Below are 12,233 nucleotides of genomic sequence, written 5' to 3' on the forward strand. Positions count from 1 at the left end.
GCCTCCTTCTCCCCACACCTGGGCAAGCCGCAGAGTCCACACCAAAGTACCTTCGAATGCGAACTGGCGTAAAGTATGCCCTATGCAGCACATAGTAGTTAATTACCTTGAAGCGCGCGTTTTGAGATTTTCGGGGTGCGTTCTGGGATTTTGTGACGACTGTTACCACTTGGGGATCCTGGAAACCGTGCAGAACCTTTCGCTCAGTCACACGTGCTCACTTATTCTCGGAGAAGTATACAGAGAATACACAGTAGTTCGTTTTTAATATATTAATTGAACCAATGGTATTCTTGTATAGAATGCATGTGCTGCAATGATGAATAGACAGAAACAGAAAAGTGATTACAAGCACCAAAAGCGTGAATAGCAGATGTAGTTCTACCATGGTGCTAAAACAATGTATATATGCTCGCATATATACCAAGGCAGTAATCAAAAGTATTCCTACTATGCGAACCTTACTCTAAGTGTACCTAGAGCGTTTGTAGGTGTTAGAGCCAAGATTCCCCAAAAGGTTACTGCTGAAAAATAGGACCTGAAAGAAATGAGCTGCTTCGCTACGTGGGCCTAACTTGTGAATATAACATGACTGCATTTTTTAAATTGATTAGTGCCCCATTGGTAACTGCATGGAATGAGTTCCAACCTACTCTACATCTCTGATGCGACTTTCAATGTGCAAGTTAGAGGGTGCTTTCACTCTCCACCTCCTTAGTGTTTTCATACCAGTATTTGCTGTAATGATCATACACAGCCGCTACTTAGTTTTAAATCCACTTCAAGCTTTACTTTAGACATGCCTCCAATATTTATTTCCTGAAATGCCCTAGCTAATCTTCCCTCTCAGCAACTGTTCTGTAACGAGCTGTAGCGTCCAGACGATTCAACTTGTTTATGTATCTCGTTTCTTTGCCCACCAGTAACTTTCACTACTATTTACCTCATTTGCACTCTTTGCCGTTAATATTAATACATTTACACCTCTTTAACATACATCATTTTGTATGTAGCACTTAGTAAATTAAATGTACTGTTCTAAATTTTTGTTTTTTGCCCCGACTCAGAATAAGAGAGATGAGCACCTTCTGAAGAGGAGAAATGTGCCGCATGAAGATGTTGGTGAAGATTCTGATATTGACGCTGATTACAGAATGGTAATAGCCACTAATTTAATTTACAAAAGTTTCGGTGCTATACACCACTGGTTGTAACTCTTGGTTTTATTCCCTTTCTTTCTTAGCAAAACACGTCCCTTGAAGCAATCGTGCAGGTAAGCCTTATCAAATGTAAATTGCTCTCGACCTTGTCAAATGCTGTCGTTTATCGATTGAATTTAAAATCCTTTATTTATTGCAGAATGCTTCAAGTGATAACCAAGGTGTTCAATTAAGTGCCGTACAGGCTGCCAGGTAAAGAACTTATTGTTTTCAAGTTCATGAAACAGGCTAAAAAGTTTGTTTTATGCAGCATGCCATGGTCTACATGTCTGTTGCAATGCAGGTCCTGTTTATACATGGAAAGGAAACTAGGTGGCACATTGTAATATTGTAAAACGATGGTTTTTTTTTTTTCAAGTCTGTGGTGCGGATACTGTTAAACACCAAGCTTGGAGACTAAAAATGCATTCGTCTTTGCATGCTTTAACACAGTGGTTCTTAACCTTTTGACTTCTGTGGGCCCCTACTTATTCCTTACTAGAATCCAGGGACCCCCCCCAGTGAATCGTTATTTCAAGCAGGGGACACCTTCCTAAAGCAATTTCGGTTATTTGAACCTCAAATCAATAGACAAAACTATTGAAATGCGCATTAATCAAACAAATACACAAATGGCCAATATTTTATTTAACTTACAAATATAAAAAAAATAAAACCTTTTTAATGGAAGGTTGATGCTTTTCTAAATTAAATTGAGGACTCCGATCAATTATAGAATTTATATTGCGCTTGCCCTGGTCCCACGAAATAATCTTGAGGATGCCAGCATTTTAGTCTCCGAATTTCAACTTCCTTTGCAGTTGCGTGACCTTTTCAGTTTTATATTTTGTTTCTGATGTGTGTGTATATACACTTTATTAATCTATTCATATTTAATTTCCTAAGTAATTGCGGGCCTTCCTGAGTAGAACTTGCAGCCCCCCTCCAGGGTTCATGGATCACATGCTAAGAACTGCTGTTTTAGCACATTACAGCTAGACTTATTGGCTTTACCAGCGCTATTTAAACTTCTGCTGTATTAGCATACAGTGGTATTCAGGTATCACATTGTATATATATATATATATATTTTTTTTTTTACAGAAAACTGTTGTCCAGTGATAGAAATCCTCCAATTGATGATTTAATAAAATCTGGAATATTGCCTATTCTAGTACACTGCCTAGAAAGAGATGACAAGTGAGTATCCATAAATGTTTTTACTGCAATTAGTTTTGGCTTAAGTGTTGCCAGCATTCCACCATCATTTTCACACGCTGTGTGCATGGACTTTTGGGGAGTGGGTAGAATCTCTTGCCCAGAAAAGTATACAAGTTAAACTTCATTTTACCAGCTGATCTAGCACAGATTGTGGGGTCAACAGATAAGTGCTGCTTTTTTTCGTCTTGTACATTGTACAAATTGAATTTTCTGTAATCACGGAGCTGATTTGATGCTTGTCAAACATTTCACTTTTAGAGTCTTGAACTAGTCATCAACTATATAGCAAGCTTTTTCACATTCCTTTTAAGTTCACCTTGAGCACCCAGTGGTTTAAAGACCAGTTTAAAGTCCTTGCTCCTGAGTAGGTCCACTCATTTCTGAGCAGTGAGTCATAGTAAAATTTCTCTTTACCCCAGTCCGTATTTGATCAGGTAAAATAATTCTAGGGAAAACTGTCCCTTACGGAAAATGTGACAGTAGTCTTGTGATTGAAGATGTTAGAAGTGTTTCTATATTTATGCTTTATGTAAAATAAATATTTTGTTTTGTGTTTTAGCCCTTCTTTGCAGTTTGAAGCTGCATGGGCCTTGACGAACATTGCTTCTGGAACCTCCGAACAAACTCAAGCCGTAGTTCAGTCTAGTAAGTAAAAACACATAGGAGTGACTCCGTGCTCTCATTTCAGAAATAACATATATATGTTACAATCACAACTGCAGTGATTTTCAGGTTTTTGCACCTCTGGCTTTAGTTTGCTGCTTTTCCATATGTTAAGTTGGACTTATGCACACCATGCGTTCTAACATGCCATATAAATACTCACAGACTCTTTTCTTGTATATTCTTGCAGCAAAACAAAATCTTATTTACTAAGTGGGGCCTTTTTCTCTTCTTAACATGTCTTGCGTTCTTGATTTACTTCTGCAGTTGCTATTTGGTTTTTGTTTTGCACCTGTAATCCTTTCTCTGATTGCATTGTTGCTCAGGCAATCCACCCATTCTTGTTGAAGCCTGTTTGACTGGAAAGTGCTACGTGAATGCCCAGTCACTGCTCATGTTAAAACTCTATCCTCTCCTATTGCTGGCTTGTGTGCTTGCCTTCTTTACATACGTCATTCTGTCATAGGCTGCGGAGAATTAATGTGAAAGTTGATAATTAATGAAACTCCAGAAGATCTGCAAGAGCATTGAGACTTACTGACCTTGAATCGCACACGAGGAAAAGTGAGAGGCGAAAGCTACTACCCTTTAGAAATTTTAAATGGGTAAAATGGCATTCTAACCCATCATGCGTTGCAAGCTGGACCTTCTGATATTTTGGAACTAAAGATACAAAAGTAATTGTGAAGCATCCGAAAACTAAAGATACTTACAGTTTAACAATTTGAGAGCAGCAAAAAAGACTGATTTGTCAGGTATAGAAAGTTGTAATCTTAGAAAGAAAGCTTGGTGTATGTTAGCCATCAGGTGTTTATTGAATTTTCTGCAGTCTGGTTTGTGATGCAAAATCGAGGGAAGGGAGGTTGAAGGCCGTGTCCTTGGAGTGTTTACATCTTAACTGAAAATGTCACTGTTGATGACACACTCTAATGTACAAGGTAACTACCCCTTTGGCATCTAATTGGAGTGATGAGTAAGCAATTTGGAGACCTACTGTTGAGCATTGTATTCAGAGCATTATGATCAAGACCGTTAAAGTCTACCAGAGAGGATTCAATGCAGATATGTGAGTGCAGAGCAGCAACCATTTACAGTCTTTGGTCACATACAGTATTCAGTCAATACCCTGCCATAGTTGGAAGAATTCTGCAGAGGTGGAATAGCAGTTTTGATCATGTTCACTTGTGAATTAAAGGCGGCTGTGGGGAGGGCGTGAATACAACTAGCCCCAAGCTGTGGATCACTGAGGCTTCACTGAGTTTCCTCCATTTGAACCCCATGTTCAAATGGAGGCAAGGCGAATTCCTTATTTCATATATATAGGCACACACCGACTGCTCAGTGGTGCTAAGGCGGAACATAACTCTTCCGATGTGGTAGTCTGAGACCGACAGACCACAGAGTGAGAGTGGAAGGGGTTGGCTTGGAAGGCAAGCATTACACTGACTATACATGCTCCACCACCATTGAAATTTTGGACCCAAGTATATTTTCTTCGCTCGGGGAATCTGTTTCATTGGCCCATGCAGGATGGACTGCTGGACTATGCCACATACCTGTATCGACATACAACTGCTGCCCTAAGGGGCATGAATTGTCTCCAATGCCAAATATCTCTGCAAGCCATTACTCCAGGAAACCAAAAGAGGGAAGGAAATTGTGTGTGCTATGACTGCCAGGAGTCGTCTGAAGAATTTTAAGCAGAGGTGGGAAAGTCGGTGAGAGAGAATCCACCCCCAGTCAACATGAGGATTGAAAAGTGATCTGCATGAGAGCTTCCACAATATATTTGTGTTTATATATTTTTTGTGACGACGTTGGGGAAAAATGTCGGTGTCAAAACCACTGAAATTTACCAGTTCTTGTTCTCTTGTAACTATCACTCATGCCCTAAGGTAACTATTACACTTTCCCCTGCCATGCAGTGTTTTTCATCAATGATGTTATTTCAGATGTTGCAGTCATGTTATCAATGAATTTTCTCATTCATATTGTGTATTATCTGACCTTTTTATATGAATTCATTTGTTTCTGGCAGAATATTGATATTGAAGACCGCTGTGCTGCAGAATTTTGTCCTGACTATATGCCGATTAGCAACCCTAGAATACATAGTTAAATGGGGAACGTGTTCCTAATGGCAGTGTGGGAAAATTGAAGTAAGAGTTGTTACATAAGTAGGGGAGTGCTTTTTGCTGAGCCCCCAACTCACTTTTCAAGTTAGTAACGGTCTTTTGTTTTTCAGATGCTGTGCCCCTGTTCTTAAGATTATTGCATTCAAATCATCAAAATGTTTGTGAGCAAGCTGTCTGGGCACTTGGCAACATCATAGGTTTGTATTATAATTAACCTGTTTGCTTCGATTCTTGAATTTCGATGTCTTAGTGACCATTATACCATATACCCAGTTTTTCCGTCCTCGTGAATCATTTTTCTCTTTAAAGGATGTACCGGTTACTTTTGTGTTCTCTGTAGTTAAGCATGAGTTTGCTCTCATGATTTTTCACTCTAAATATGTCCTTTTAAAACACCAGCCTGCAATGTTTGAACTTGCAAAATTGGCAACATAATTTTCGTGATGTATACATGAGGGATCAGGAATGCCTCCGTAAGCGGAACATTTACATTTTAGGTCAGTCGTTGTATAGTGAAGTAATCAGGAGAGAACTGTTAAATGATATATAAAAGTGGGGAAAATGTGTTACTGTGTTGGGTATCAAGTGTAGGAAGCTGGCTCTGTATATACTATACCAAAATGAGTTATAGTGTGCACAGTCTAGTGGCACCCCAAAGGTAGGCAGAGGTAGAAGGCAACTTACTCTCTATTTGTGGTAGTGTGGGCTAGCAGTAAGGCTTTATCAGAGGGTAGTGTAAGCATTTGTTGTACACACGCAATCAGCAAATGACATCACACACTCAAAGACTGAACTCGGACCAATTTGATTTGTATACAAATTATTTAGTTTATTTAGTCCCAAGAGTCCGGCAAGGCAGGCACAGGTAAGTATATTTGATAGTTTTCAAGGCGGGTTGAAAAATACAAGCAAGCTGAATGAAAATAACTTTGTTACAGGTTTGTAAATGCTTTCAATACAGTAGAAATTACTGTTTGATTACTTTGAATTACTTTGCAGATTATTTTCTAGATTACTTTTTCTCCTCCGTGTGATACACCATTATCACAGTAGACATTTCCTAGAGAAAAGCGTTTTTTTTTTAAATTTTTTTTTTTTAGTAGTTTCACTTTTTCAAAGTTCCATACAAAACCAACTCCAAACTTTGAACATTTGTCAAGGGAAAAACAGTCAATGTATTCCTATGGAGAGAAATGAAGTTATCGGTTTACAGTTACTTAATTTGTTTTGGGAGTTGTGTAAGGAAGTGGGTTTCTGTTGCAGTAACCCTCCCACTTTTTACCTGATGCACTTTTCCTTGGTGTGCTCTGGGTCCCTGCCAATCAGGTACCCAAGACCTGTGTTCCTTACCTAAAATATGTACTAAAGCCTAAACCCAATTGACATCTCTGGCCACATGTCAGCCCCTGGTAAATGGTACCCAGGGCATTGTGACAAGAGAAGACCCCTAAGGGCTGCAGCACTTATTGTGCCACCCTTAGGGGCCCTGTACCCTCACTCACTTCCTTTGCAGGCTGAGTGTCCTGGTGCAGAACTAAACAGTCGAAATGCCATGCCCACAAACCCACTGCCCTGTCATACATCAGCCACCCCTCTAGCTGGGTGACCTATGCCAGTGGTGAGGACACAGGTGCATGAGCCCTGTGCCCCTACAGTACCCAGGGCCATTCCTGGGCACTAAGTGCAGTGCTGCCATTAAGAGTATATGGTGCTGTGAGGTTGTCATTACAAACTCCACGGCACCGTATTGGCTACACTCAAGACTGACAAGTTTGATATCAAACTTCTCAGCACATTAAGCCCACACTGATGCCATTGTGGGATTCAATGTAAAATGCACTACAGAGGGCATCTTAGAGATGCCCTCTGAAACCTAACCTACAATCCATGTCTTGTCTGAGAGGCTGTCTAGGCTGCCACACAGCAGACATGTTGCTGGACCTCTGGGTGGAGAGCCCCCGCTCTCCTGGGCCTGCAACAGTGCACATCCTGGGCGAGGTGCTAGGTCTCCTCCCCCAGGATGGGCAGGGGGAAACTTCAAAGGCATGCCGCCTTTGTGAGCTTCTCCAGGCCACTTGCTGTACTCGGCAACTGGCCCCCACCGGTTCTGGCCCCCACTCTGGCGGGAAGACCAGCGGCAAACTTTACGTGAGGAAAGGGGGGGGGGGGTGTACCAGCCTGTGCCAACTCCATCCCTCAGGTGGGAGAGGTGAGGTGAAGCCCAACTCCGGGCTCTGGCCATCTTGAGGATGGGGAGCCCTGACCAATCACAGCTAGGCTCCTGCCCCCCCTCCCACCGGATAGTAGCAGGATAGGGGGTGTACTCACCCCAGGACAGGGACCCTTTGGTCCCTGCTCTCACCCTACCTGTAACGCCCCTAAATTTAGTACTTGGGGGCACCCTGAACCTCCCTTCCTCAGATTCCAGATTCTAAACTAGCAAAGAAGAAAGAAGACCTGCCGTCCAGCTGCTAAGAAGACACCAACTGCTATGGCCCCAGCCCTACCGGCCTGTCGACCCTGCTTCTGCTAAATCCCGGCACCTCCTGCGTCCAGCAACCTCACAAACCCCGGAGGACCTGGCTAACTTGTGACTCTGAGCACCTGGGACTCCCACGAGCAGTGGCTCTGCTGAAAGCAAGTTTCTAACTCCTGGCATCTGCCCGGAACCGCGAACCGTGCGCACTCTGCACCTGCCAAGCCTGGCCTGTGCCGGAGTGGGCAAAGACCCAGAGGGCTTAAACCCCCCCCCCACCCCCCCACCCCGTGACTGACCCCGAATCCGGCACCCAAGGACCCACCTCGACGCGATCAACAGAGGGTAAGATTTCCGACATCAAAAGGCACCCCTCTGCCCGACTCCTGGGTACCTACCTATCCTCCAACTACCCAACTTACCTCTCGAAGTGGTGGCTGCGCCTGAAGAATAGTCGTCCCCGAGCTTGCAGCGTTTGTTCGTCCTTGAGCTTTCCCATTGAAATCCATTGAGTGCCCGAAGGCTCAAAAGCACCATGCACCCAGCCGCCCGAGTGACCCTGGCAGTGCAACTTCTACTCCTACCTATTTGCCCTGAGAAAGTGACCAGGAGCCCAGCTCCCACAGCCGCGTGGCCTGCTAGTCAGCAGCCACCAACCAAGGCTCCCCTGCCTTCCATAGGATAACATTGGGCCTAACTCTGCACCCGGCTGCCCCAGTGTCACGGAGGGTGTAACAACTGTACTTACCTAACCCTGGGAGACCCCTGAGTATGTGCCCAGGACCTTAACTCTGCCAGTCGAGTACTTACCCAAAAGCCGATAACTCACTTTTCTTCCATAGGGTAACATTGGCCGGTTTCACTGGAGAATTCTTCAAAGTGTGGAGTTTCTAAACTTTAAAATATTCACCTAATTTCAACCGAGTAACAAACTGAAATACTCACCTGCTATTAGGAGACATCTTGGTGCCCAGCACTGACCTTGAAAAGTAGTTACAACCGTACTTGCCACTAACTCCATTTTTCTCCCATAAGAAACCATTGACTGTTTTGCAAACTACAAATATTCTTTAAAAATCGTACCAACTGTGAAAACGCAATTACTTGCCTGTTTTAGATAGATGCCCCAGTACTGAGCCTAGGAGCCCAGCAATGGATTACAAAAGTAACGAGAACATACTTTACCCGTAACTTGAATTTTCTCCCATAGGAAACCATTGACAGTTTTCTATGAAATTTCTTCTAAGTGTCGATTTTGCAAACTTTTAAATAGTCCTTAAAATCGCCTTTGTAACTTAAACGCAGTTTCTCAACTGCTTACAGGTGGTACACTAGTGTTGGATCTAGGATCCAACACTGACCTAGAAAAAGTAACCATAACCACACTTACCTGCTAAGTGAATTTCCTTCCATTGGATAACATTGATAATTTGATTAGCAAAAGTTTCGAAGTGTCAACTTTAAAAATAGCAAAATATTGTTTAAAAATCGCAACAGTAACTAAAACGAATTTACTCACTTGTTTCCAAGAACTGTCCCAGGACTGAATCTAGGATCCAGTCCTGGAGTTAGAAAAGTAATCCTGAAAGTAATCAATTGCACATAACTTAAAATTCCCATCGAGCTCAATGTTTGTTTGAAATTGTGTTACCTATTGCAACAAAACTAACTATCTGCAAAAGTCAATTGCCTATTGCAAAGTATTTAAAGCATCTCATTCTGAGAGAGTATATTTTGATACCTATTGTTGGTTCTAATATAAAACTATATATTTTTTATATAAACCATTGGCCTAGAGTTCAGTTATTGAGTGTGTGAGACCATTTGTTGACTGAGTGTGTACAACAAATTCTTTACACTGTCCTCTGATACTGCCTTATTGCTCGACCAAGCTCCCACTTTAGAGAGTAAGGTTATATCTAACTTTAGCCTCTGCCAAACCTCTGAGGACTGTGGACTCTGTACACACTGTACCTATTTGGGAACAGTATCTACAGAGCCAATTTCTCACAAGTTGGTATTCTGGAGTTAGAACCAGGGTTCCCCCAGGGTCAAGCATTCACTCTCAAAACACCCTCAGCAGGACTAGGGTGGACGGGTGCTGAGTGCTAAGGCCAAATGCTAACCAATGAGGGATAGGGGTCCTCATTTTGGTGGCTGCTCACGAGCAGGCCACAAGGTTGTGGGAGAATATCTTCTGGGGTTAGACTCTCTGGGCAAAGGGTATCTGGTTTATCACACAAAGTACACCCGCAGAGGCGGCAGGGTGCCGTTCTGGCATCAGGTGTCCTGCTTTCAATGGGCTTTGCCGGTTTTGGTTTTTAGCTGCAGGCTCGGTCCTGGAAGACTTCTGGGGGGAACAAACGGCTGGGAAGGTAAGTTGGAGGGCTCGGATGTAGGTGCACCTCTGGTTCTTTCTCCAGGGCACAGAGCGGCTGGATGCATGGGTGTCTTTTGAGGTCTGATGTCACCTTACCGGCCCACCTGCGGTTGGGGTGGGGTCTCTGTGCAGAGGCTGCATGTGACGTTGGGGGGGGGGGTCCTGGAGGGGTCAATCCACGGTTACTCGGACTCTGGAGCGCTGGGGGACCTTGCTGGGACCGGTGGGCCACTCTGACTTGGGCTGGATGCGTCGGGTGCTGTGGTGATTCCAGGTGTCTGGTTTTTGTCCTCAGCAGGCCTGGAGTCTTTCTTGGCCATTTCTTTTGAACAGAGCTGCTGTTCACAGGGGATCCAGTTTTCGTTGAAGGCAGTCAGTCCTCCCTGGGGTTCTGGAGGTCATTGGCTGCAGGACAAATTGACTTTTGGCGCAACGTCTCAGGAAACTACTGACGGGTTGGAGGACTGGAGCCAAGTCAGTTCTTCTCTGCTGGGCGTCTTCTTGCCTCGTTCTTCTTAGGTTGAGGAATCTGTCTTGGTTAAAGGCTACCCCTAAATATTGTAATTTATGCAGAGTTTTAGGGTTCTCTAGGTCGGTAGCCTATAGCCTACTGACCTTAGGGTGACTGCACCCATTGTGTGCTCACCCCATGCATGGGAGATGGGTGCAATCCCTAATCCTGATTGGAGAGTGCCTGCCATCTACAAGATGGCAGGCACTGAAGAGGGGGCTTCACATCCCCCTCCCCCACCTGAGGGGGGGGGGGGTGGCAGAGGTAGGCACACCTTCTGGGCTATGCTAATTTTTCCTGATTGTCTAACTGCTGAAAAGGAGGGAAGAAAGGAAGGGGGCCTGCTCTGAAAGCAGGCGGGGCTAGGGGTCGCATTACAAAGGTGGCAAGGCCATTGAAGCTCTCTTGCCACAGATGGCTCTTCCTGGCCTTTGGAGGTTTGACCACCTCCGCCCAGGAAAGGTTTGTTTCTGTGATCAGGGAGCGAAGGCTCCCACCCCAGGGCTCCAGAACATGTCTCGTGGTGGCAGGCTGGTGTGTACCAATCAGGGAACCCACCAGAGGCTGGTTGTTTTTCAGATGCCCTCTGAGTGCATTTTTTAATTAAATCCCACACAGGCATCAGTTTTCAGAAAAGCCATTTGGCACTCTTTGGCCACAGTCAGTCCCTTGTAAATGGTACCTTGGTACCAAGGGCACTGTGGCCAGGGAAGGCCTCTAAGGGCTGCAGCACTTCTTATGCCACCATTAAAGGTCCTTTACACACACTCACTCCTACCACCCCACCCCGGCTGCCTCTTTTGGTGCAGAACAGAGACGAGTCGATGTGGCACCCATCTGTGTGCCAGGCCTACAACCCACTGCCCTGGCATAGGTCACCCCTCTAGCTGGGTGCACTATACCAGTGGTGTGGGTACAGGTGCATTCCATTCTTATACATTGTAAATGCAGTGCTGCCATTAAGAGTTTATGGTGCTCGGAGTTTACGAACTACACAGCACCATAATGGCTACACTGAAAAAATGAAGTATGGCATCAAACGTTTCAGCGCATTAAACCCACACTGATGCCAGTGTGGGATTTATTGAAAAATGCACACAGGGCATTTTAGAGATGTCCCTCAGAAAACTAACCCTCCTCTGGTGTCCAGGCTCAGTGGCTGCTCACCAGCTGCCACCACCAGACATGCTTCTGGACCCCTGGGTCGAGGGGGGGGGAGGGGGGGGGGAATCTGAAACAATGCACATCCTGCGACGAGGTGCCAAGCCTCCACCGCCGCCCCCCAACCTCTCTCCCCCCCAACCTCTCTCCCCCCACCTCTCTCTCCCCCAACCTCTCTCCCCCCAACCTCTCTCCCCCCACCTCTCTCCCCCCCACCTCTCCCCCCACCCCCCCCCTCTCTCCCCCCCCATCTCTCCCCCACCTCTCTCCCCCCCACCTCTCTCCCCCCAACCTCTCTCCCCCCCCAACCTCTCTCCCCCCAACCTCTCTCCCCCCCAACCTCTCTCCCCCCCCACCCTCTTCCCCCCAACCTCTCTCCCCCCAACCTCTCTCCCCCCCAACCTCTCTCTCCCCCAACCTCTCTCTCCCCCAACCTCTCTCTCCCCCCAACCTCCTCTCTCCCCCCAACCTCTCTCTCCCCCCAACC

At 45.2% G+C, this 12,233-nt stretch overlaps 1 protein-coding gene across 1 annotated transcript in view; it reads left to right on the forward strand.

The window, feature by feature from the left end:
• KPNA4 (karyopherin subunit alpha 4) overlaps window positions 1-12,233 on the forward strand; it is a 221,095-nt gene that overhangs the window by 32,343 nt on the left and 176,519 nt on the right. Inside the window, exons 3-8 of the mRNA XM_085635233.1 lie at window positions 1,068-1,157; window positions 1,244-1,273; window positions 1,360-1,412; window positions 2,304-2,399; window positions 2,980-3,065; window positions 5,329-5,415. Of these exons, the coding sequence (XP_085491359.1) occupies window positions 1,068-1,157; window positions 1,244-1,273; window positions 1,360-1,412; window positions 2,304-2,399; window positions 2,980-3,065; window positions 5,329-5,415 (442 nt within the window). The remainder of the gene's footprint in view (window positions 1-1,067; window positions 1,158-1,243; window positions 1,274-1,359; window positions 1,413-2,303; window positions 2,400-2,979; window positions 3,066-5,328; window positions 5,416-12,233) is intronic.

The sequence above is a fragment of the Triturus cristatus genome, chromosome 11 (assembly GCF_964204655.1).
Source record: "Triturus cristatus chromosome 11, aTriCri1.1, whole genome shotgun sequence".
NCBI lineage: Eukaryota > Metazoa > Chordata > Amphibia > Caudata > Salamandridae > Triturus > Triturus cristatus.